The following is a 26,868-nucleotide window of genomic DNA, read 5'->3' as shown; positions in this document are numbered from 1 at the left end:
GAAGATTTCCTAAGAGAATAAATGTGCTTGCTCAAGAGAATGCAACTTTATTAGCTCTGTGGTATAAATCCAGAGATGTGTACAAACTCTCCTGCTTCCTCTTAAAACACGCATACATTTCAAGCTTATTAATTTGGATGCGTATAATTCATACAAAGTAATAACTTGAAATTCAGACTTTTGGGTTTTTTTTTAAACTAATGATTTATTGCTTGGAGACAAGATAGGTGGCCTGAGCTACCTGGCACGGGGAATCCTATTTGGGTTCCAGGTTTCTTTTTTTTTTTTTTTTTTCTTTTGAGAGATCAGGTGGGAATTGCTGATACCCTCGCAAGGATGCAGAGATGACCTGGAGGGGGTCGAGCTGGGAGGAGAGAGCCGCCGCCGCTCGAATCCGTGGCTTCAGCCAGCCCCTTGGTACCATCTCTGGGACAACAGTAATCCCAGTTAGCTCGTGCTAAGGAGCGCCCGCGCTCAGGGTTTTGGGCGAGAGCCGTGTGGGACGATTGCCTGCCGGCTCTGTCGAGCAGTGCCTCTGCGCTTGCAGCCCCGCCGTCTCCGGAGCTCGTGTCTCTGACAGACATCCGTGCGATAGCCTTTCCTTGCATCTCCTCCGGGCTGAAATTCAGATGCAGAGATTGTCTGGGGCCAGGCGGGGGTATTTGTTGCGAGTTTCCGAGCTCTTTATAACTTTTTCTTCCAAATGATGCGTGCGTTCCCCTGCCGGTCCTTCACCCGAGAGCAGGACAGAGTCCATAAGCGGCCGAGAAGCTGCGGTCACGTAGAGGCAGGTGGGAAGCGCGGTGCTGGCTCCCGGCACAGCACCCCCAGCTGATAACGTCTGCAGTTTGCTCCTCCGCTGGGTTCACCCGGGGCTTAACGGCGCAGGTCCCGCACGGGGCCATCAGGACGAAGCCGGAGGACGAGCGACGGGAAGGGCTTCGGTGGCGGTCGTCTAGAGACGCTACAGCCCGCGCGCGTCCCGTCTGGTGCGGTTAGCTTGGCTTTACAGCCGATGGCTCTTGGACGCGTTCGAACTAATAATCTTAGCAAACGGGGGAGCGCAAAATAAAAATGAATGTTCGTTTATGTAAAATGCTTTCAGCCCGAGCAACAAAGTATAAATTAAACCACTGAATTGTATGACCAAGTTTAGGATGAAACATAACTCGTGTTATTTTAATGTGAGATTACCTCACTGCTTTATGGGGTGCTTCCATTAGCTGATCAAATTAAGCCTTTTTTCCTCACCAGTCTCTTACAAGCTATGAACGTAGGGCTCAGTCCTACAGGCTCTCACTTAGGTGGGAAAGGCACGCTCCGAGCATTGCCGTGGAATCGGCAGGCACAGTCAGAAACGGAGCTGGATCCGCACAAGTGTCGGTATTTTGACCTTTCTCAGCAAAGCTCGCTCAGCTTATTTGCTGGCGTTGTTTCCAAAACTGGGCTTAGAAGGGATGCAGGGCCAGGCGGGATGTCCCAGCCAAGGGGCTGCTGGGCTTGGTGCGTGGTACCCTTGCCCACAGAGATGCTCTTGGGTGGCCTTGGGGTCCATCCAGTGTCACTTACCCCGACCGGTGCCCCACAGGGACTCGCCAGCGGTGATGAGTCGGGCGTTTACGGCAAGCGTGCGTGTCCTTTTATTTTCTCTGCTCGCGTTATAATTAAACAGCAAAGCTGAGGACGGAGAGCTGGGGTTTCAAAGCCTGGCTCTGTCTTGTCTGACCTTGCTGGTGCCACACTGCCTTTTGTTTGTAATCTCGGGCAAGAAGCAATGGGAAAGGGTTTGATAGGAGACAAAAGCAAACAATAGCCTCGCTCCAGAGATACGATGAATGGGACATAATTGAATTTTTTTGGTGAAGACATTGATTTGACCCTGGAAGACATACAGAGTGAATCATTAGGGGAATTAACGCACATTAAAATGCAGGGTTTTTTTTATCAGAGGGCTTTTATTGTGCCTATAGTTTTGTTTTTAATTATTTAATGACTTTGTGTCTTCTGGTGATAAATCTATTTCTTCCCCCTTCTTTCAAAAGGAAAGACTGTGTTGGTGTGACAAAGGGGTACATGCCCCGTGCAGCTGATGAGCACTGGCTCTTCATTAGCAGCCCTGCTTGTGCCCCAAAGCGCAGACAGGCACACGCTTTAAAAAGCACCTCTTGCACGCTGTTGATAAAACAGCAGCGTTAGCCTGACCACTTTTTCTGGGCCTTTTGGATTTATTTTTCCAACTTGTCTATAGCAAAAATTTTGTAGGAATTAATGTATTGCAAGAAGCTGTGTGGGATATGGTGTCTTGGAGGAAAGTTTCCAGACTTGGGCTGCTGGGGGTGAGTTTGACCCTGGGTTTTCAGAGTACTGACCGCTCCCAGCTGCAGCTCTTTCTGTGCTGCCTGCGGCTTCAAGACTTCTCAGTAACCTTGTCCTCGTGTTTTGCAGCTCACAGGTGGTGCTTTCCTCGGATTTGAAAAAAACAGCTTTTTTATGACTTGAGCTGCTCGGGCTCACCTTTAGCTTGGTTTGGGCTTTGCTTGGAGGAGCTGCTTGGCTGCGGATTTGTGTGTGCATGTGCCCTGTGTTGTCTCTTCCATGAAAAGCATCTCCTTTCGCTCCGGCCTCTGACCTGGAAGCATCCACCTCTGTCTGCTGCCAACCCTGGTTTCTGCGGTTTTCTGGGACTTTCCTGGGCCACGGACACAAAGATGTGTAGTTACAGAAAGCAGAACGTTTCAAGACCGGGGTTTAAAGGGGTTTTGCTGCTGACGGCAGAGAAGCCTTCCCCAGCGCATCCTCCCCATCCTGGTCCTGTGCATCCCATCCCTGGGACAGGCTTTCTCCATCCAGGCTGCGGGCGCCGACCCGAGGCGTCTTGCCGCTGCGCTCCTCTGCTTCGTGTGCCCGGTGCACGCAGCTCTGCTACCTCCCCCACTTCGAAACGCAGCGTTTTGCTGCGCAGCCCCTGTGCAGGGTTCCCCCGGTACACGAGACGTGCCTTTCCGACGGGCTTCGCGTGTGCGGGAGCGTTCGTCGCCGGCATCACCGAGTCATCTGTTTCTCGCAGTTCTGCTCCAGTTTGAGGTGGCAGACGAAGGATTATTCTCCCGGAGTCGCGGTGCTTACGTACTGACAGAAGTTGGCATGTAGGTGTCAAAACCATAAACCGGCGTTTCTGCTCACCGCTTCCTCCCCGGCGCGGCGTGGGGTCCTGCGGCTGGGCGAGCGATCGGGCACCGGGGCAGGAATTCTCCTGACGCCGAACCTTCTTCGGACTCTGCGTGCCTGGTTTCGGCTCCCCCCTGCCGCACCAGCAGCACGCAAACCGGGTCGAGGAGCTGTTGGCATGGTAGCTTGCGACGCTGAGCGTGCCGGCTCCTTGTTGCTGGTGATGCCAAGGCATCCTGGTGAAGGGTGCGGTGCTCCGGGCGACGGGGTTGCAGGCAGGCATGGGCAGGGCGAGCAGACGAGGCAGGAGATTTGGGGATTTTTTTATTTTTTTTTTTTTTTGCCCCATTTGCATGTCGGTCCTTGTAATTCTGAGTACTCGAGGCATGGAAGGCAGCGTGGAGGATTCGCCATCTCTCTGCTCTACGTGTTAATTTATAGCGCTGCCGTGAGCTAGATTTTCCTTGTTATCCAAGGTATTTCCTCTGGAGGAGGGAAATCAGGCTGTAATATGTCATTAAGCAGAAAGCCTGGGGGAGCTCCTATCCTGATTGATGCGGATCCTTCTTTTATCCTGTTAGAAGAATTGAATTACGCATTTTGAGTTGTCTCAAGATCCACCCTGGAGTCTGGTTGGAGCTGTGCCTTTCTGTACCCTGGAACGTGTGTGTGTTTCAGTGGGTCGCCCGCATGCCTGCGGCCTCGGTCGGCAGCTTGTTCTTCGGTCTGCCCAAATTTGTTGAGCAGGCCCGGGCCGGCAGCGTGGAAACAAAAGGTCTCCTTCCGGATGGGAGCGTCTCGTTGCCGCAGCTCCTCCCATCGGTGACAGTCTTGGGATGAAGATTCCAAGCGTGCAGGGTATAGGCTGGCTGGAGGGAATAAAGTAAACGAACCTTGGGTAAGAGCAGCATTCATTCACCTGAAATACTTTGGTTTTCTCTGCTGTAGCAATGCGTTTGTTTGTTCAGCCGCAAAAGTTAAAATTTGCTTTATTCTCCTTACGGCAAGTTTAATTTTAGTAGGAATAGGCAAAATCCCATGCTAATCTGAAGCCCACCGAACATGCCTATTTTTGCAGGATTTTGAGGGTGAATCAGCTGGATCTGTCTCTGCATTGAAGGGATTTGTTTCTGTAAATGCCTGCTCATGCAGATCATACGCTGCGAGCGTCCGGGGGACTTGGGTGTTACAGAGGACGTATAGAGAGCTCCCTCTTCGGCATCTGCTGGCGCTCGTTCCTTGATATCTCCAAAGCTCATCTCGCTGTAAGGTGCGAGATGACGCAGATTTGTAATGTAGCGACTCGAGGCCATAATGTGGGATGGGCTGGGAATAAAATTCTGCAGACCGCAGCACATTTGGTGGAAATACTGTACTGGCTTTAAAAAAAAAGCAGAGATCTTGTTTCATGTTTTTTGAAGAACTTCAGTTGCAGGGTATTTTTTTATGTGTGTGTATATATATATACACACACACACACACACACACACACACAAAATCAGTGGTTGGCTCCTACAACTCGCACCCTGCGTCAAAGCCTTGAGTTAACGCTGCATCGGTGGCTCTTGTGGAGAGCGACAGGCAATGCCTCTTTGGAGCCCAGTGGAAATCTGGGGGCCAGACCTTTTTGGCCGTGCAGCGGCTGAATTTTAGCACTTGCATCTGATTCAACTGTGGCTTCTGTAAAAGCACAAGGTTTGGCGTGTCCTCTGGGAAGGTCGCGAGTGTAGATGCTGTGCCAACAACCGGCGTCCCGGTGGAGGGCTGCACCGGGTTATTTTGGTATTGAATTTTATGTGGCAATTAGCCAGAAATTAAAAAGAAGTGTTTTCGGAGCTTCATGTCACTGCTCCTCCTCCTGGCTCACGGAGAAGCGGTGCTGCTCCCGTCGTCTGCTGCTAGGGTAGGCGTTTAAAAATGCAGAGTCGGGCTTGGGAAGCGAGGGGTGCGGCGGTGGATTCTGGGAGAATTTATTTGCAGTGTAAACATGTTGGTCAGGAGTCATTAATATGACATTCACACAACTCTAATAAAGTACATAACACGGAGATCTGGCACCGCTGCAATACCCAGAGGACATTAAGTATGAGTCTTAAAACCAAGAGTATTGGAAACAAGATATTTTTACGTCTCGTTTGGGAGTAATATAATTGCATTTTGTGGCTCTAGCAGATGCTTGGGCCAGCTGGTTGGAGAGCATTGTGGATTTTTTTAGCTTTGGTACTACACAGCTACAACCCTTATATAGAACTATCTTTTAAAAAAAAAATTTAAAAAATCATCTTCTGGTCGAAAGACCCATTTCTTGTGTGCGCGTTACCTTCGCGATGGCGCAGCCTGTAGACATTTCTGTTGCAGGAGCTCTGGAGGTTGAACTGCACGCGTTTTCGTGGTCTAATTTGAGGCAATGGAACACTCAGGGCAGCCTCGCTGACCTTCCTGCGTAGCTTTTGCTGTTGCAAGTCTCCCTCTGAGAGGCAGACTCTGGACCTGGATGGTAGGCAATTTTTGGAAGAGAACCATCAAAACCCTACGTGTTTCTGAGTATATCTTCAGGGTGGGGTGGGACATTGTTTCCAGCAGCCTGTGGACTGCAGCCCCAGGGCTCCTTGGCCATCTCTAGGTGTCGGGACGTTGCTGGCGTGGTGATGGCAGCCGTCGCGGTTAGGGACGGTCACTGGTCCTGCATCTCCTCTGGCGTGGATCGCCCTGGTCTCTCCCGGGGCTGCTGGCGACGCTCAGCCTGTCTGCAGCGTGGCCGCCCCACAACCGCTCCGGGTTTGTACCAAGGAAATTGATGGGCGGCCATCCCACGTTCGTCAGGCGTATGTACAAGCACCGTCGTGAATTATCTCGCCGGCGCCGATAATTTCCTGCGAACAAATCGGTTCTGATCTGGAAGTAATCGCCCGTATCATTCCTGCAAGTGGGAGCGATGACTTATGTTGATGTCACCCGCTGGCTTTTTATGGCAACGATTAATAATTCAGTAATTCTCTCTGCAGTGATGCTGTTCTATTTATAAATATTTAATTTAGCTTCCTGTGTCCGTGTTGTCGCTGCCTTCCCCTTTGCCTCCTGACGTAACGCCAGGCTCTCGGCAATGCTGCGGTCACCAAAATTACCAGCAAATTGTCTGTGCTGGAAAATGTTGATGTCTTTCCTCGTTTGCATCTCTTCATTATGATATTTAAGTCTGGCTTTGGTGGTGCGAATACAAACGTTGACTGAGCACACTATTGCGGTCAAAACCCGATTGAAGCTGCGACCTAACCCGGGGCTGGCAGCTCCTTGTCTCAGTTATAAAACTTCTCTGTTATAGAACTTTCCGGTTTCCAACACAGCCATGCAAATAACTCTTTTTTTCTTTCTGCGTTTCTCTTTCAGGAAATTGCAGCTTATTTAATAACGTTTGAAAAGCATGAAGAATGGCTAACAACTTCCCCTAAAACAAGGTAATGTTGCTCATGCTTCAGCACATTGACTCATTCTCACTGATGACTTGACTCGCTAATCAATGCGTTGGCCACCGAGCGAAAGCTCCCAGTCATGCTTGATGGCTTGTGACACCAAACTCTCATTAATTGACTTAATGAGCATTTTATTGAATGAAATCAGATTGATTAAAAATGGAGCAGCTGCAATCTTGACAGGTTAAAGTTTTAACCCGATTGTTCAGGATTTAATTGTATGCCTTCAGATGAAGGGGTTTGAAAGCCTGTGAGCAAGGTTGCAGGCTATTTATCTTGACAGTGCTCCCTGCAGCCTCCAACTTTAAATAAATAAAAAAGCGCAAAGCCCTCCCCTGTGCTCTGCCTGTTTAACATGCAGTCGCAGGGATTGTTTGCGTTTTGGTGTTTTTCTTGCTGGGGTTAAGTGTTTGATGGCGAGGAGATCCCAAAAAGCCGCATTAACAGACATGTTTGCAGTTTATTATTCAGTAAATGTCATGTCTTCTTCGCGCTGCCATAAATGTTTAACTCCTCCGCTCCCTTGGGAACCGATACGTGAAGTTTCGGCTGCGGATGTTTTCCTGCCGTTTCGGCTGTGTTCAGGCTCGCAAAGTTTCCGTATGTCTCGCCAACACAAAAAACTTGCTTTCTGATGTCGTGGGGTTTTTTTTTCTTCTTTTTCTTTTTACCAATCTACCTCTTTCCTCTTGAAAAGGGCAGGGTTATCAGAGGGAGCCTGCTAGGACCAAGGTGGGAGAAGAGCATTTTTAGCATCCTGCATCCCATTGCCATCCGCTGCAGGGACCCAGTGCCAGCGGCGTCCTGGGCGGCTTGTTGCTGGGTTTGGCATTGCCTCCCTCTATAATTAGCAGGAGCAGAAATTACAGTGAGACACAAGGACCGGTATTGACCCTAACGAGTAGCGCAGATTAATTGCCCGGGTGTTTCGTAGCTCCCAGCTGAGGGGAGGGCGGAGGTGGAGGAGCACAGTGCAGCGGCAGTTGGGGCACAACTGGGTGGAGGATGTGCTTTCCATGAAATAAGGGGAAAAAAAGCTATGTGATTTTAGGTTTGGTTTGGGGTGTCTGTGTCCCCGTCCCCACCCCCCCCCCCCCCCACCCTGTTCTATATTTTTTGTGACATCTTTAAGTAATGCATTTGTGTCCCTAATACCGGGAAAGAGAGACGTTTGAAACCCAATTGCTTTCTCAAATGGTTCTGCAAGACCCAAGGCTGCTGTGGTGGCTGAAGGGCCCATAGATGGACCTTTCCCGTGGATGGCAGCCAAGAGTCTCGCGCTGGTGGGTGCATAAACACTTTGCTTCGCTCCCCTTCTTGGCTGCAGGACAGCAGGTAGTATGACAATATGAGAAAAAGCTTTCTTCTGACCTGGTAGTCTAAGTTTTGGAATTAAGGCGAAATAATTTCATGCTGAACCTTTGCCAAATAAGCCTATTAAGTGGTCAGAAAAACATATTAACTAGTCTGGGTATACATGGCATCACTAAAGATAGGAGATTATAAATGTTTTTGTAGCAGTGTCTTATGATTTTAAGAGTTTGGTTTGCTAAAGGCAATGCATGAAAATTGTCTGATTAATATTACAATACCTTCCTCCTGTGTGTTTACACTTGAAAGAATGAGTGTCACAGGAGATGGAAAGTTGTGACGGCTGTTCAAGGACCTTTATAAATTGTTGAGTTAGTTTTCCTTCTTTTTTTTTTTTTTATATAAAAATTAATTGGAAGAGTTAAATGCTGAGTTCATACAATCAGGGCTCTCGGTATTACAGAATTAACGACATCGATCCAGCGCTGAACTGGAACACTCCCTGTTCTTTGTTTGCTGCTGTGGGTGCTGCTAATTTCATCTCGGACAATTAATAAAAATTAATTGCACCACTGACGCTTACGGAGTTTCTTAATAAGATGATGTATAGCGTGACCCGAGGAATCGCTGCTAGACGGATGGCTGTAGCGGGCTCTGAGAGTGGCCGGACGATGCGCGTCGGGGGCCGGCGGTTGCCGGAGCTGTTGGCGACTTCCCGGATTACTGAGCTAATGTAGAAGGTGGCAAAAGAGGAAGAGTTCGTGTCGAGCCCTGCCTGCCATTTCCGAGCGTCTTCATCTCTTTCTCATAAAGAAGTTCCCGTGTTTACAGCACAGTACCGGTCAGGTGTCACTTTGGTCGCGGATGGAGGAGGAACCCTCTTACGATGCCGTTGTGGTGGCATTAGAGGAGTGATGAGAAAGCTTTTAAAGGTCGCTAAAATGGCTTTTTTATGAAACTTCTTGTTGAATGACTCTAATTGATAAAATATGCTGATGCAAGTATACTGGAGTATTATTACAACAGTCTTTTAAGCACTCCCGTTTATCAACATAAATTAACAAGTACACCTCGCAAGGCATCGACCTTGATGTTTCCTTGAAATGGTGTTTGGTTACTTGATAACGTGCCAGATAATCCACAGCGGGTATTCCACTCAGCAGGGTGAACTGGGGAAGCTTTCTGCTAATGCAGCAAGGCTGAAGTCTCTGACATTTCCAAGTTTAAATGCAAATCGTGACGACAAAAAAAAAAATATTACTTGACATTTGTATATCAAGTAGAACTTAATTGTTATTTACATTGGAATTTCAGTGACAAAGCCGACCTTCTTAGTCCAAAAACGTTCTGCTAGATGAAGATACTTTGCTTATCTGTTTCTAAGTGCCTTCTGTAATTATCATTTCTAGAGGATTTAAAAAATACGCCTGAGCGATCCGATGTAGCTTCACCTGTGTTTCACAAGTGAGGCTCAGGCCACTGAAAAGACTTGGCCGTGCCCAGAAGCTACGAGGTTAGAGCCCAAATGCTGGTTTAGGCAGTGAGACATTAAGATTTCTGCAACTAAAAAAGTTGGGCAGCAGCCTGCTCCTGCAAATCAATAGCGGTTTACATATGCTGTCGGTATGCATTTGGGGGAATTCAGTTTTACTTCTGCTACCTCCTGGGTTATTTTTAGCATTTTAATTCCCCTCTCTTGGCTTCAGGAAAAAAAAGCATCACTTTTTGGTGTCACGGGCAGGGACAGTAGGCTGGGCAGCGTTTCACACTGAAAAATCCCAACCTGATAAATCACAGAGTTGTCGGGACCCGGTTCATAACAGCGGCAACGACAACAAAAACCGTCCGAGCTCCGTTTGCGCGCCTGGGGTGGGAGTGGGAAGGGCTCGTCCCACTGGGCAGAGCTGGTCCTCGGCTCGGAAGCAGGCACGGGCGGCGGGGGGGGCGATGCTTCGCAGCCCCCGTGGTGAGCCGAGGCTTTGGGGAACCTGGACCCAGCTCGAGGCGGGAGGATGTGCCAAGGTAGCAAAAAGCAGAGAAATAAGTAACCCGGCTTTCTCTCATCAGAGACGTCGTGTCTTGGAGAGGACTGTCGTACCCATTTATTCACCTCAACTTTTGCTGATACTGGTCGCTGAAAGCAGGGATGCAGATTACATTAGGCCGGTTAGAAATCACTTTTCCTGATTGAAAATGCACACACAACAGTGGTTGTTTTCCTCTGTTACTTTTTTAGTGATTTTTGCTGGCTCCAGAGTTTTGAAATTTCCTGGGAAATTCAATTTGTTACGTTAAGTGCGGGCTCGTGCCTAGGCTGGAGCGGAGGGGACCAGTCCGCAATGAGATTTAGAGGGAGCACGGCAGGCAAACCTAATACAGTTATTGTTTCAGCAAAACTGCCTGGGGGGGGATGTAAAAGCGAGAAGAAACACGCCTGTCTTCCCTGGAGAGCATCACCGGGTGCGGTGAGCCCTGCTGCCCGCCCGGCCGTCCCCCTGCCGGTGCTGGGGGGGGTGGGAGAGGGCCTGGAGCCGGAGCTGGGGCAGGGATGGGGTCCGCATCGACCGACCCTCTGCCGCAGGGGGATTGCAGGGGAGGACCGACCCTGCTCCGCGGCAAAGGGCAGGAGCTTCACCTCCATGGCAGTCCTGCTGCCCATCGCCCGAGGAGCACGCTCCGGTCCTTACCTGTCCGGCGGTCCAGCTTAAGGAGTCTGTTTCATCTTGGATGTCTTGACCGGGGGCTTCTTAAAGATAAGTTAGGATCTTGCAGTATATTAATTTTGTATTAAATAATTAATAGTAAAATTAATTGAATTATTCAATTTTCAGGTAAAAATAGGCTCATAAATATTCATAACTTACTTTATTAAGGGGATTTCCATTTCCTATGTCATTAAAGTGAGATTAACTAAGGTTGGGTTTAAATGAAGATTGAAAACAATTGTGCTTTGGAATTCATTTACTGCGTTAGGTCATTACCTTGCGAGGCGGCTCGCCGATGCGCTCTGGGCGGGAGCTGTCCTGCTGTGTTGGGTAGATCTGCTGCCAGGATGTCCTGGCACTCGTGAACTGAGCTCCGTGTTGAGGAGACGCTCGTGTGAGCGGGAGGTCGTGAAAAGGCAACTGCCCAGAGCTTGTGATCGATGGCAAAAGTTCTGTCCGTCTCCCCTTCTGCTTATCACAGATGAAAATACTCCTGAAACCGTGTTTAGACTCTGAAGGCACGTTTGAAAGGTCCTTGCTTTCTCGCGTGGCTCTTACTCTCCACGGGATCCAGGACTATCAACCTTACCCATGCGCGATGGCAAAATTTTGGATTTTCTGCTTGTGTTGCTGGAAACTCTGTTTGCATGTTTGGGGTCGCATATGACCTATTTTTCCTTCATCAAAGGCAATGTGTGTGCTGTCAGCTCTTTCTGGCTTGGGATGCTGCTTGGCATAATCCCTGCTAACTGTGGCACATCTCTCTCTACACTTTAAAGATTTCACGACTCTCAACGCTTTCTTCTCGCTGCTCTCAGTATTTCCTACTCTTTTTTTTTTTTTTTTTTCACCTTTTTTTCCTCTGAAGAGGATAAACAGTACAGAGGTGGTTTTGAGAGGCATTGATTCATATAGATTTTTAGCCGCTGTGGTCCAGGGGTGTTGAGACGCCAATAATTAATTCCTTTAACAGCTCACCCCATTTGTTTTAACGTGACCTAGCGGCAGGATCGCTGGGAGCCATCAGGACACCCTGGCCCAGATCAGTTGACTGTCTTCAAGTATTTCATGCAAGCCCTGGCCATGAGTGATCCAGCCTGGGCAGCTGGTGCAAGCTGGTGCTCCTGGAGAGCTGGTGCTCCTGGAGAGCTGGTTTCCCTTTGTATTTAACCCGCGGCTCAGGAGAGCTGCATCACCGTGGAAGACGGCGTCGGCCAACTTGGACAACCGAGGCGAGATGTCCGTATTTCCATTATGGGCAGGATTCAACTGGCACGGACGCTGAAGGTTGGCTCCTCCAGCCTGCTGATCTCTCCGCAGCCACTACGTGTGTTCACCAGGCTCTGAGTTTGCCACGCGTCAGCTGGGTACGGTTTCAAAGATGCTGGCTCCATAGCTGGTCCACGCAGATGGACATCTTCTCCTGTCCCCGCTGCCCGGCTTTGTGGGGGACGGCGGTGCTGGGGTGCGAAGGCTCCCGCTCTTCTTCACGCAGAGTCAGGGGAGAGTCCTGCAGCGTCACCCCTTGGAGAGACAGAGAACCCTAGAAAACATGGAATTGTCAGAAAAAGCAATTATCTGATAATAAAGCAATTAAATTATTCAGCAGACTACTATCAGCCTTCAGTGAGGCTTGGTAAGCTTTTTTCCATCGATAGATACAGCCAAGGAAAATACGTGGTGTTCGTTTTTGGACAAAACTGACTTTCAAAATTTGGGCAGGCTCTGACTGTTTCCAGATCAAATGTTACAGGGGCGGGAGGATGCTCCAGGTGTCAGAGGCCGCTCGATACGAGTGAGTCCCTGCCGTGTCGACGGTGTGGTTGGGGTTTAATGGGCTGCGAGCCAAATAAGAGAGGAGCTGCCTTTGTCCCGGTTAGAGCAGAAGAGAGGTAAAGATGTGCAAGGAGAGATTTTGGGTTGGGGCTCCTGGCGGCTGGAACCCGACCCGCCAGACCATCCCATATTATCATGCATTTTATGCTTCCAGTCGAAGGATACCGAGAAGGATGGAGGGTCTAATTGCAGTTGTGGGACCGCTTTGGAGGTGCCCTTTTCTCCACAATGCGTAGAGGCTGCAGAAGGGATAGGAAGACTGGTATTTGTTCATACTGTTTTAAACAGCAACAAAATTAAAGTCTCTGTCGCATTTTAAAGGCTTTGCAACTTAATTTATATTCTGGTATGGTAATGAAGAAGCATCTTTTGTCCAGGAGGTGAGATATGCAAAAATAACCTTTAAGTTGCTCATAATTAACCTTTAATGATATTCTCTCATTTTTTCCAATACATTCTCTGCATCAAAAACAACGTACAGAAAGAGTGCCTGAGACTGCTTGTTGCATCTTAATGGCCTGCAAATACCAGCTGATTAAAAAGAAACTATTTATTGGGATTATTTATTGACAAAGTTTTTTCCCTCCAGGAAATCTGGCACTGAAGTTGGAGTGCTGGGCTGGAGCCAGGCACCGCGGCTCTCCCCACTCTCCCGTCCTTGGCCAGCAGAGATCAGGGTGCCCAGGGTCCGGTGGAAAGGGATGCCTTGTCTCTGGAGGGTGGATGCTTCGCTTTCCGGACGGGGACGGTGTAACATTTGTGGCAAATATAGCATGATTTAAACTGCACGGTGGTGCGTTAGCAAGCGTGTGCTAGAAATCTGGAATTGGGAAGAGGGCTTTTGCGCCCCACGTGTGTGAAGAGCAGCCGGGAGCCGTGCATCACGGCGGACCTGCTGTTCAGATTGGAAGAATACAAATTGATTTGTATAACAACCCACGTTTGTCGGAAGATGAGGAGCTGACTACAGAGGCTGGGGTTGGGTTGGGTTTTTTTTTTTGGTTCTGAATAGCAGTGTTTGTAAGTAATGAGCAGGCTTTTATCTTGCTGTGGCATGAGGAATAATTTGCTAACCTGGTAGCTGGCGTGCTTGGCGGGTGCACGTGCTGTTCACGCGCACACTGCTGGGCTTGTAGTGTCCTTTGGTTTCTCTAAAGGGGTTGTGGTCTTCCTGGATGTTTGCAGAAATGTGAAATTACTCCTTTGCCCCCATCCCGAAGGTTCTGTCCTTTGCGCTAGGAGTTTCTCTTTTCGTTTCTGGCGTACCTAAACAGCAAAAGGCTTCCTCGCTCCCGCTGTGAGGTGCAAACTTCTCCCTCCCTTTGTGCTCTTCTCTTTTCTTCCCCTTCCCTCCCAGCTTTTGGAATAACGTCCTTTCGCAGTCCACGTGAACTGGTGCAGTTGAGAGGCATTTGTCACTGGTGGTGCAAGCGGCGCTGCGGGGTTTAATTAATTGCCTAATGGGGGCGATAGGTGCTGCGGCGAGATGCTGGCAGCTCCTGCTCTCCTCTCAGCTGAAAACCTGCGGCTCTCCCTCCCGTTTGTCCTCCCGGCCCCTTGCCTGCTGCTCCACGAGCTGCTGTAAAGTCCCAAGGCTGGTAATTCAGATTTGGTTTCCTGCAATTCACCCTCCTGTTTTCCAAGGCATCGATTTCAAAGCCCCACAGGCCTTGCTGGGGTCCTGCGGTATCAACCTTCTAACAAAGCTAATTTTGACTGTCCTCGTACCATCACCGTCAGCTACTGAGGGACGTGTTTTCCCATTTCGCTGCTGCTGCTTTTCTGGCCTTCACCCACAGACTGCTATACCTGCAGTATTCCATTTCCACGTGGCTTTATGCATTTTCCTGTAGGTAGATGGTTGGTTTTCCAGGATGCATGTGTCCCCGTGCTTGCATTTAGAGGAGAACGTTGTGGGAGATTCCTTATGTGTAACGTAGCATCAGGGAGTGCAGCTCCGGCTTCCCGAGTCCGGTTACCTGCGCCGAGGCCGCTACGAGAGGACGCTGCGATTTCACCCGCCCGCTGCTCTGCAGGCGGTGGCGAGAGGTGCTGGAGAAGTGCCTGAGCCTCCTCAGTCCAAGTGTGGAGGAGATGGTGGGTGAGCAATAAACACAAAGGCTGAGAGCACAGATACAGGGGCTGAGCTTTTTTTTTTGCTTTTTTTTTTTTTTTCTTCCTAGTCCTGAGAAACACAAATTTACAAAAATCTGGCAAAGATTCTCCTAAAGTTACACTCGGTTGGCATTCTTGCTACGCGCACTGTAACAATACTTTACTATAATTAAATTTTAAATTCCATGTAGAATCTGGTGGGTAGGCAGATGTACCGGTATGTTAAACTTTATGTCACTTAAAAATGGTTTTCAAGTACATCAGAGGGAGACCATCCAGCTGTAAAATTATCTGCTTTATGACACTGCATCGCAGCTTTGGTCTTTTTGTTTTAATTAAAAATGTACCTTAAATCTCACACCCACAGATAATTTCCACTGTGCCTTTTTCTTTCCTGTAATTTCCTGACAGGATGTAAACCGACATGATTCTTCTGCCAGTTGTTGGTATGCTTTTCAGGGGGAAAAAAGTTTGTTCATTAGGATAAACACTTTCCCATTTTTCCCTAGCTGATTTGGTGCTGGATTTCCTTTTGTCCGGGTGGGTGCTCGGCGGGGCTGGACCGAGCTTGCAGCTCCCGTGGGGGTGTCTGGGGCTGCTGGCTGTGCTTTCACAAGAAAAAAAAAACCCTTCCCCTGGGTTGTGCTGTCTCCTGGCTGGGAGCGGAGAGAAAGGTCCTGCCAGAGTTTGCTGGAGCTGCTGCCGCTGTTAGCCGAGTGCAGGAGTCTTTAATTTCCCACTCGTGACGCAGCTGCTTTACCTACCATCGTTTTTCCACATTAGTAGACAGCGCAGCCTTGTAAAGCACTCCTGGTCTGGCCTGGCACAGCCCGAAGGGGTATTTCCAGTACAGCCAGTAGTAAAAGGGATTTTAGGAGCCACTTTGCAGCCCACGGGCAGGGTGGGCGCGTGTCGGGACGGGCACAGGCGTGCAGCCCGCGTGGGCTTTGCCTGCTGGTGCGGAGAGCTGTTCCCAGGCGCTTGTGCCCGCCTGGCACGCGCGAGGCTGAAATGGCGTTTGCTCCGCCAATAAACCTTAACTGCTTGGGCAGCGGCGGCCGTGCTCGATGCAGGATGGAGATCTCCAGCGCCCCGGAATAGGAGTCTGCTAAATCATTAACGGTGCTTTTTCTGGGATTAAATAAAAGGCCTCGTCCTGAGGCGTCCCATGTGATGATTCGCCGAGTTCTGCAACGTGATTTATGTTTGGTCGTAGGATTATTGTTTTCTATTGATTCTGAGGGAAATAAAGCAGCGGTAAAAGCCCATCATGAGCTTCCCGGTGGAGTGTGAGAAGTGGAAGCTTTCCTGACAGGAATCCTGTTATCTCCTCGGTGGTGACTCTTAAACGGCTGGCCCAACCGGTCTCAAAGCGAGCATCGCCTCGTACTCCTCCTCCTCCTCCTCCTCTTTTTAGCATCACCCGGCTCAGTCCAGCGGGGATGCGCCTGGTGCTGCTGTGATTGCCTCGCTGGCCCCGATGCATGGATGGGGTTTTAGGGTCTTGATGTCGGTCCGGTGATGCTGAAGAGGCTTCCCGGGATCTTCACTGCCATGTAGCTGCCGGAGGTGTTCCCTCCCCGCCCTCCTGCCCCACCTCTGTCATGGTGTGAAATTAAAAGTTTTGCTCCCACGGTTCAGGAATTCTTTTTAATTCTGAGAAATGAAGTTTTGCCTAAAAATGACTCCACTTACCTGGAAAGCACTGGGGTTTTCCATCTTCTCCAGTGTGCTGTCATCTCGGGGCGTCTTGTTTGCTTGCTGCTCCAATGCCTGGCACTTTTACAAAATGAACAGTAAAATCTATCGACTTTGGCAAAGCTGTTGTGCCTTTTCACTGTAGAGCCAAAATGTGCGGTGTGTACCATTTGAATGGTTTTTTCCAGCCTAATTTAACAATGCCACGTGCCAGCGTGAAGCTGTGGAACAACGTGGCTGTATTTTTAAAACAATCAAGCGATGACAATTTCTGGAGCGCTGGTGGAGATAGCGATAGAAAGAGCTCCTCCCAGGAGGGCCAGGCACCAGCACGCACCGAACGGACCGTGCGCGACTGCAGAGGTGTGTTTCTGGCTGCGTGTGATCAAAACCACGGAATTGGTGGATGTGCTGAATCACATATTCCTCCTCTGATGGAGCCGGGGACCGCGGGCACGACCGTTGCACTTGAACCGTGGAGTGCTGCCGGCTGCTCAGTTCCACCTCCATAGACGAGCCCCCACGTCGCAGCATGCCCGCTGCAGGATTTCACGCAGCAGGGAATGCTTAGGTGAGAGGTACCAGCGGATCCCTCGGGGCTCAGCTGGCGCCGTCCGGCTCCTCTCCTGGCGGGCAGGCAGCAGCATCCCTCCCTGCGCTTCATCAGGGTGCCTGTGACTCCTGCTGCTGCCAGGGAGAGTGAATTGTGCCCATAGCATTCCTTCTGTATTTATTTTATAAATGTCAATGATGAACTCAATTAAGATAAATAAGGCTGTTCCTTCTCGCTGTTTAATTTACAAAATTTTAATGAGACTAATAACATCTGTACTTGTTCCATCTTTCGGCTGGCTGGAAGACGGTTAGCGGGTCTGACAGCTCTCTGCTCAGCTTGTCTTCCACTAACGCTTAAAAACGGATGGTTTTACAAAGGCAGTATTAAGCCATTTGGTTTTGTCTATGCTTCATCTTACACCAGTGGAGAAGCTGAGGGAGTGACGCAGATGACAGAAGACCACCATCTTCGCAAGTGAAATTGTTGAATTGTTTTTAGTGCTGGTGTAAAATCCAAGCAATGTGTTCATGCGTCGCTTTGAATTGCAGCAATGGAGACGGGCAGAGGCGGGAGTGATGCCTTAGGTACGGCGTCTTGTCTGCAGCCTTCTCTTCCCCATCTTCGTGGGGACCCTGGGCCTGGAGAGGGGAGACGTGGTCTCCCCTGGAGAAACAGGGAGCCGGCGCTTGCCCTGCCCGCCAGGCTCCAGCAGGTTATTGGCACTTTTGTCTCCCTCTGTGGTCTGCGTGGCTCGTTCGTGGGTTTGAGGAGCATCCTGGCACCGTCGCTTCGGTGCCCTCTGGAAGGTGACCATTCGTTTCTCATCAGTTGAGCCTCTTGCGCAGCAAATGGGTCACGCAGGGGAGATCTTCTTGCTGGATAAGCAATTAGCTAAAATAAACTACTCAAAGAACAAATTATGCAGGACTCTCGCTCTGTAACAAATGAATTAATTGACTTTGGTATTTGTGGGGTGTCCCTCCATTTAACTTAACTCTCTCTGGCGAAAACGCTCCTGCATCTCCTCCTCCTCTTTGCTGCTGCAGTGAGCGTACAGGGTACCACAAGTTGATTTACACGGTTACAAGTAAAGGAGGCAAAGCGATGACTAAGAGAACCTTTGTACGCTTTCTTGAGAGACAAAACTTCTTTGGGCAGTGTGTCCGGGAGCGTCTGTTTGATTTGTTTATCTGGGGTGTCATCAGTTCCCTCTGCAGCCTCACAAAGCTCCTCCAAAGTAGCCGTCATGACCCGCAGGCTTTTGCAAAAGCTTTGGCAACACCGGCGCTTCTGACTGCACGCTGACCGAGCTGCCCCCGGGTCTGCAGCGGGGCCGGGAGTCAAACCGGACTGCTCCTGGGACGGGGGACGGCCATCTGCACGGCACTGCAGGGTGACATTAACCCCAAATGTGTTTTAAAGGCTTTGTCTGCATCTTTTGAAGTGGCAGGGTGCTACGAGCAGTGCATTACCTGGGGTTACAATGCGGAGCTGCACCGCGTGCTGCTGGAACGAGGATGACAATCCTCTGGGCCCTCGGGCGTGCTGGTGACTCACGAAACGATCTGGCCGAGTTGCCGGGTTTATTTACAGTAAGTAAATTAAAGCCCTAGTACAAATCTTTGCTGTGTAACAGGATTTGCGAGCAGCTAAGAAAGGTTGAAACTGTTGGACCAGTTACCAAGAAAATACTTTGTGTGTTAGGGGGGATTCGGTTCACTGAATAACGCGTTGTCCCAGCCGCCAGCACTAAGGTGAAACGCGGCCGAGAGTCAGGTTTTTTTACTGTCCTGCTTCTTAGTTCTACTTTGCAGTATTCCCTTCTACAGCCAGCGATGCTGACCTCGTGGAGGAGAGAGAAATAGGCTGGGTGGCGAGCTGCCGACTTCCTAGTCATAATTTATCTGGCTGCTGCCTTCTTGCTCTCCAGTTTACTGGTGTGTTCATTTATATACCGTACCGGCGCTGCGGGCTAGAAAGGTTTCATCGAGCGCTCGACAAGCACAGGGCAGATGAGACGGCTCCTGAGCAGCTGCCACCGAGACGTCGCTTCTTCCCAAGGACCCACCAAGACCTTTGCTCCAGCATTTGGATCTGTTTGTTGCCACGCTCGGTGTTTGGAAACACAGAAGAGCTGTGTTCAGAACAAGAGTTGCCATCCTAAATGTTCCAAATTCGGTTATTCTAGGAACTTCTTGGGGGTCTGATTGGGAAAATCCTCAGGAGGACAGCGTCCAACACAGCATCCTCAAACACCGAGGGCATCCATAGAGGAGAAGCAGCCTACAATTTGTGGCCTTGGGGTTTTTTTTTGTGGTTTGGGTTTTTTTTTTGAGAAAACAGTATATTTCTTATTTCTTCCTTGTCCTGAGCTCTCCAGAGACTGCCTGACCCTTCTTCAGCCGTTGGCGTTAGTGGCGATGCTGCGGTGCCGCACAAACAGCCATGCGCAGCCTTTTCCAGTGGCTGGGGCTTTCATTCGTTTTGCATCCTGACCTTTCCACCTCATTGCCCCGACCTTGCTTCTATTTCTGGGAAGGGACGCGCATACAAACAAGAAATACAGATACTGGGCGCCAGCTGCAGCTGCCCAGCGATGCGTCTCCCTGCTCAATGGCGTTTATAATCCCAGACCGGGTTAGAAGATCTAACCAGCTCTAAATTGTTCAGCAAACGTTTTTTTGATAAATTGTGCCCTTTGGTAACAGTGCCAGTGAACAGTGGCTCATTGTTTTGTGCTCTGCTTTAAATTTAGGATATTAAAGATTTGGGAGATTTTATAATCATGGCTCCGCTTGCTTGCCCTGCCTCCCCCTCTCCCTGCAGTTTTACTCCTGGGCTTTTCTAAATGCTGCTCTGTTCGTTTCCTTCTGCTGCTTAATCCTCCCTCTCATCTCCTTGACTCCTGAAATCTGAAAAAAAGTCACTTTTAAAGCCCACAGTGCCGTTGCACAGATCCCAGGTCTGAAGGGACCATTATATCTAATATGACTTCCTTCATTCCGTCCACCTGCCTCTGCTGAAATCCCCAATATCAGATGAGATTTGATAACAGGAGGCTTGTGAAGGCGGCTCACCTCTGCGGGCTGGCGTGGGCGCAGGCGGGCTGCGATTGCGGCTGCGATTGCGGCTGCCTTGGGCCGGGGAGCGTGAGGGGACGGGAGCGATGGGGAGGTACCAGGGGCAGCCCCGGGGGATGCTGCGGGGTCCCGCCGAGGGCTGGGGGATTGTGCCGGTGCTGGCGGACTTGCTCCTCGCCAGCTCAGCCAGTAACTATTTGAAGCACTGGAAGAATTGTCGCAACTGGAAAAAGAAAATCCCAACGCACGCGTTCTTGCCTTATTCTTGCCATTGTCTAGCTTAAACGAAACCGCGCTGCAACCTCTGCCTGCTCCTCTGAGCCTGCAATTTGGGGAAGCCTCCTCTAGGGGCGAGGAATGGAACACAACAGAGTTATCTCGGATAGCTCCTTGAGCTGCCCGTCATTGGCTTGAGCTTTGCCTGTGATCAGGCACGCAGGAAAACCATATATGTTATTTAAAATGCAGAGGGCCCAACTTCTCTGGCAGCCCTTTGCAGGGCTTTGGGCTTCGGGTATGAGAGCTGTCGGCCGTTCGTCCCAGGACCCAGGAGGTGCAGGCGATGGATCTGGACGCGTACACGGGACAGAGCAGGATTTAGTCTCGCCCTCATTGCATTCTTTTTGAATTACTTTTTAAATTTTGTTGCTGTTGGGCTGCAAGCCTCCAGAGGTTTACGGTGCCAGGGTGGTGCTGTGGCCGCAGTTCGGCTGGATGCACAACTGGCTTTGCTGAGCTCCAGGCTCCGCAGTGCCCTTCCCCTGGCTGATTTTTATTTTCTTTTTTTTTTTTTTTTATAAATATGTTTTCTTAAGTGCTTACATTTTGCCTCTTGCATGATTTTTGCAAAGAGAAGCACTCTGGAAGAGGTCAAGGCCTGACCACCTCTTTTTCGAGGTTGGTTGTTGTTGCTGTTCCCATGGGAGCTCCGCTGAGTTAGAGAAGTGGTTGTTGCTTTTGTTGTGCTGCTCTTGGTGCTGCTTCCCTGTTAACGTTTCTGCTGAATGGCCTCGTGACATTCAAACTAATGAGCAAACAGTGCATTTTAGATTTCTTTAATGTATGTTTAGGAGCCACTAATGTCAATACAGTGTTTTGACAACTTCAAAAGAAGTCTCATCTGAAGTAAAAAAAAAACCCAACCAAGCCAACAAAAACACCATACAAAAAAACCCCACCCCAAACCAAAACAACCAACCAACCTCACTGGCTCTCAGGACTTTCTGAACTATTGCCAAGTTTACTTGAAGCAGTTCAGTCTCTCCACCTGCTCAGATGAACATAGAAAACTGTGACTTACAAAGTATTATTACTTTTTTGATTATTGTTATTACTATCTATCATGTTGGCTCTTTCCTAAGCCGTATTTCATTAGCATTAAAACTGTCTCCTGTTTCATCTCTATTGCCCAATTCTGCATGGATTATCGTTTCTCACAGCGTGGAGCGTTTCTGCGCCGAACCAAACCTCTCCTCGTGCAGCAGATTGCCCTCGATAATACGGGAATTATTTCTCAGCCCCTGTAAAAGCCCCGCTTCGTTAGCTCGGTGACTGGCTGGTAATTTGCAAAGTCACTTTCACAAGTTTTAATACTCTCTGGCTGAGAGTCCTCATAATAAATGTATTGGCTCTTAATAGTGTTATGATTCCATCAGAAGGGGGGAAATTAGAGTGGGTAATTAGCTCTGACCTCGGGATAGGCGAACGCCGGCTAAGAGACCGTGGCGATGGTGGGCAGAAAGCCCGCACCGTGTTGGAGCCGATTCGGGTACTGTGTGGCATCTGGACGCCGGTCCCTGCGAGGCTCGGGTGCCGGCGTCGGGATGCCCTGGCTGCGGCAGCACCGGCGGCAGATGCCCAGGCGTGGGTGACCGTAGGAGCGTTCAGCCGGAGCAGTTTATCAGAGTGCTGCCCGTTGTGGCTCTTGGGATGGATGCTCAAGGAATAGCTTGAGCTTTTCAGTCTCTGCTGCGATTGGAATGTAAAAACATGGACCTTTCATGGAAATACTCTATATTTAGGAAGGCGTGGGAGAAATTCCCATATTGCACAGGCAACAGCCTTTGGGAGAGACGGAAAATGCATGGAGTGCCTTCAGTAATGCAGCCTCAGGATTCATGCAGTTCATTCCCAGGATTTTTGTGTTCCGGGTTGGAAAAATGTGTTGGGTTATTTGCCATATAGGACTGCACCGAGAAGCCCAGGCTTTGCTCCATGCTTCAGCCTGGGACAGCATCCCAAGGGTGTGAACGGGGGGGATCACGGTGACAGTTGTGTCCTTAAACCGGGACATTCTTTGAGTATTTAATGCTGCTCATCTCAGCAATTAGAAAACCAACCAAACCAGCTGATAAGCAGGCACAGTCTCGCTGTTGTGCTGGGAATGTGCTGAAGTGGGCATCTGTTAGAAAGGGGTTTCTGCCCATTTAAAGGATGTTGGTGCACTATCAGTAACGTATACATAAGATAAAATAAATAGGGGCTGGTTTTTTTTCCTTCAGATTCTATAATTCCTATGGAAGCTAATGTTTAATCTTAGTTTCTCGCTGATATTAATCATAGTTTGGTCAAGGTTTAGAGTGAAAATCTTGCACAGCGCTAGCACAATTACAGCTTATAACTCAGTTACAATAATTAGATCGAGTCTCTAAGCTTGGCACATTAAGAAAGCAGATTTTAAATTCGTTTAGGATTTGACAGTTGCGTCAGATAACAACTTGCAGGAGGCAGGTGAGGGGAAAACTGTGGCGTCTGTGGTTGGATTAAAGCCAACGCGGGAGCTCTGGGAGAGGCTGGGTTTCCCTGCATGGGTGGATGGTGCTGCACCAGGTGATCCCACGGGAACCGCGAGGCATCCGACAGGGAAAGCTTCATGTCCCGGTGGGGTCCTGCTGAGCGGAGAGGGGCTTCAAACAGCTGGGTGGGAAGGGAGCTCGGCATCGGGCGTGTTTTAAGTCCGTATGTTTGCCTCGCCCCTCTCCTTAATTGCAGACCCGAATTATCATTACAAGAACACGGCCCTTTGAGTCACTAAAATAAATCTCGTTTCCTTTGTAAGCGCGGTGGTCCGAAGTGAACTTAGGGAAACGTGAAACGCCTGGATCGCTCTTTAAGTCGGTAGAGATGACAAATCCCCATAAAGCCGTATTCTCCTTTGAGAGCTGCAGCCCCAGAGTGTTTAGGGCACGACAGGAGCGACTGGACATGCCAAAGCAGAGCGCTGCCCGTTTCCCTCAGGACGGGTGTCTGCTCTCCCTGGGAGCCCGAAACCGAGCATGGGCTCCTGCTCGGTGCCGGGACGGCACGGCTGAAGCTGGCGAGCATCATCCCGTCCGCTCCACCGGCATCCCCTGCTGAGGAGGGGAGTCGTTACGTTCCGAAAGCACGGCTGCTGTAAAGGGTTTCCTGAACTGTGGGGAAAAATCCGGTTGTTATCATCAAACCTGGAATTAACCAGGTGGGAATGCCGTAGAAGGATTTTATATAAACCGCGGGGGACGAGTGCCAGTCCCTGGAACGCTTCTGAGTGTATCTGGATTGTCCGTCTCCGTCTTCTGGCAGACAGTTGCATAGATTATGAAAACGGTGGGCACACGGACTCATTGCCTCTAAGCTAAAATGATAGCAAAATACCTCAGCTGCAAAGACGGCAAAGAACCCGATCGAGTGATGAAATGTGTGCTTTTTAAGTGAAAATATTCTGGATTATACCGATTCAGTTTAAGAAAGTATTCATGAGAGGATTGTTTGGGGGTTTTTTTCCAAGTAAGTAGCTGGAATGAAATTGTAATTAAATTTTAAAATTATTTCTGGAAATCTTGTGTATGTAAACATATACAAGGCTTTCTTTTTATTTTCTTCTTTTTTTTAGTGCTTTTTTAAACAAACAGAAAAGGTTATGCCTTTCTTGGGGCATTTTGGGTGCCAGTGTGTAGGGAACAGTCACTGCCTGACTCTCCTGTCGGCCTGGGCTCGGAAAATAAGAGAGGAGAGAGCAAAACGAGAGTTTTCATTAAAGGAAACTGGGCAAACATTTACCCTTCGATGCTTGGCACACCGTGCTGGGTTTGGAGACGGTGAGTGTGGCTTTGCTGGGGGGTGCAACATGAGGTTCAAAAGAGTGATTTGTGCTAACTTAGATGGTCTCAAATTAGGGCATGATAGAAGGAAGGATTTTCTGTTATCAAAAGTTAGTTCAGGCTAAATTAATCTGAAAATGTGTAATTTCATCTGAACTAAAAATACTGTAATGTAATTAAATTCAAAAGTAGGATGAGCTGAGAGGGTATGGAAAAGATAAGGATCGGAATAAGACAATAATTGAGTTTGTATTGTAAACACATTCCTATAGGAATTTGGGATTTTTTAAGCTGCTTCATTATAAATTTTAAGTCGAGAGTGCTTAACAGCTTTGGCATATTTTGGAGAAGTGGTTGACTACCTTTATATTTGTTTGTAGGATTTTCTATATTTGGGTTTAATTCTCTCTTATCGTCTACTAGTTTATTAATAAGTTTGAAGGCGAATGAGGCTTAAAATTAGAAAACGTGTGTTTCCATGTGAAACTGGGTGTTCTCTTAAAGCGTAAGCTTTAAGAACTGTGGATTCGTGTAAGCTTTTAATCTAGTTTTTCTAATAATTGGATCTTTAATATATAAAATTGATAAATTAGATTAGTATCATTAAAATAGTCGATGTATTAATTCTGAAGTGCGTCACATTAAACATTGGAGCGAATAAGTCGTCTTTTTTCTGCGCACAAGTCATTTGCCCAGTTCTTCAGGCCGGCAGCGTAGGAAAGGAGTCAGGGTCAGGTCACATCGTAGCATCCTTCTGTTGTGGTGGCCGTGAGCCCCGCATGGAGGAGAGCTGTTGGCGAGGAGGAGCGGTGTATTAAGTTGTCATTTGAATAAAATTGTGCAACACTCATTTGAGCACTTTCGGCCCGAAAACAGATTATCAGGGCGTTTGAGGACCATCTCGGTTAGCAGTTTGAGATCCGTTTTCCTGGTGCTGTATCTTTGCGCAGTGAGTGTTGGACGAGGGATGGAGAAAATTGAGGCTGTCTTGCTCTTGGCTTGATCCAGAAACCAAATAGCATGGGGGAGGGAGATGCTTAGGAAGCTGCCTTGCATCTCGTTGTAGTGATAATGGCTAATTTAATGCCTCTTTTGTGATATCGCACAATCTGCTCGGTACTGGTATGTTATGTTACGGCACTCTCTTGTTTTTTGCAAAGCTTTGCAGGAAAAACGCAAAAATGTTTCCTTTCCATTTGCTAAAAATACTTTACCCTTAATTCTGAAAAATTACTTTGCGGATCTTCATATTTCAGAGACCATAACTAGATTACTACCTTTTACTGGAATACTTTGTGTTAATGAAGACCGATTGGGATTACATAATAGATTTCCTCTAAAGAAGGCATTATGTGGTTATTTTTTACTGTCTGGCATTCTAGTTAATTGCCTTGTCATCATTAATTGATGGGACTAAATTGATATAAATAAATAGATTATATTCCTGAGGTTAATTTGAAAGGGAGGAGGGGCTTAACACAGGTTGCCGCGGGGTGTTTATGCACGTGCCTCGAATGCAGCGGGCGATCAGCGAAGTGCCGAAGAGAGCTCATGCGCCCAAGGTCACGTTCAGGCTCAGTCGGCATCACCGCTCGTAAATCCCCTTGGAAGATGGATGCAGCCGAGCTCTGCCCTCCTGGGGAGGAGAGGGAGCACTCGCTTTTCCCGGGCGAGGCCAGGGTAGCTTGCGTTGCCCCATCTTCTTAAAACTAGCCTCAACTGTTGGCTTGGCTCAGTCCTAAGCTTCGGCCCTGCAAACAGCCGATGGTCCTGGCTGAGGACTGAAAACAGCCAGCCCCATCAGCCCAGCTTATTTGACAGTTTGAGCGCCTCCAGCTTCCAGGTATATCCAGATTTACGCATGTAATTACTATTAAGCAGCAGTCAACTGAGTCCAGGGGTAAATCGACATCTTTTTAATTAGATTGCGATACTGCATAAAATAGTTTTGCCTGGAAAGACAGAGCGGGTGGCGGTTGATGAGCAGCATGGTGTCTCCTATACCAGCCCTTTCCCCTAGTGCTCTGCACATCTTCTGCTGTGCCTTGCGTTGCTGATGGGAGATGAATTTCTGCATTTACATCTTGTCGCCGCTCCCAGACCGGAGCTTAAGTGCTGTGCAAAGCCCTGCTCCGAAAGAGTATTCCCCGGGGCTCGGCGGGAAGCTTCCTCCCACTCCCTCACGCATCCTTTGTGAGCACACCAAGGAGAAGAAAATAAACCCCTGATCCCTTCCCCAGGCACTGGGGAGGAACTGTGTGCCAGGGCAGGGGGGACACCGGGGCGGCCACATGGGATCCGGGCTGCGAGGACCGAGGCATCGCGCCCTGCTGCCGCGGCGTAATGGAGCGGCCGCATCGTCGTTGCAGCGGCATAACAGAGGAACCGCGGCGTCGCTGCCGGGGAGAGGACGCCTTGGTGGCTTCTTCCTCCTCTTTCTCCCAACACCGTCAGGCCAAATGTCTCCGTGCCTTGTTTGGACAGCTGCCGTGCCGGTTTGCGGCAGCACGTGCGGGACACGGCGCTTCTCCGTGGCGTTGCCTTTGCTGGCGGATGCTCAGTACCCGGCAGTGCCCAGGGTTTGCGCTGCTCCTTCAGGTTCATTTCCAGGGCTTGTGTTTGCTCTGACAGCCGGTAGGTGCCAATTCGTAAGGCTTCACAACCACAGGAGAGAGCAAAGAAACAGTTCCTCATATGCTTAATACGCTTAGCGTCTTTCCCAAAGTCCCCATTGCCCTCCCCCGTATGTTGTCTATAGGCATCAGTCCTCATCCTGCGCTGGAGCAAAGTTTGGGAGTTTACTCCCTCCCATCAGAGCGTCGCTGGCTTTTCCAGCCGGAGCCCGGGCAG

General features: G+C 49.2%; 1 protein-coding gene across 8 annotated transcripts in view; it reads left to right on the top strand.

Annotated features, from left to right (window-relative positions):
* The window catches only part of CAMTA1 (calmodulin binding transcription activator 1), a 322,967-nt gene that overhangs the window by 75,308 nt on the left and 220,791 nt on the right, over positions 1 to 26,868 (top strand). For all 8 annotated transcript variants that reach the window (XM_049803043.1, XM_049802953.1, XM_049802770.1 and 5 more), the window contains one exon: positions 6,556 to 6,623. In XM_049803043.1, coding sequence (XP_049659000.1) covers positions 6,556 to 6,623 — 68 coding nt within the window. The remainder of the gene's footprint in view (positions 1 to 6,555; positions 6,624 to 26,868) is intronic.

The sequence above is a fragment of the Accipiter gentilis genome, chromosome 1 (genome assembly GCF_929443795.1).
Source record: "Accipiter gentilis chromosome 1, bAccGen1.1, whole genome shotgun sequence".
NCBI lineage: Eukaryota > Metazoa > Chordata > Aves > Accipitriformes > Accipitridae > Astur > Astur gentilis.
This window is presented reverse-complemented; position numbering and strand designations above follow the sequence as displayed.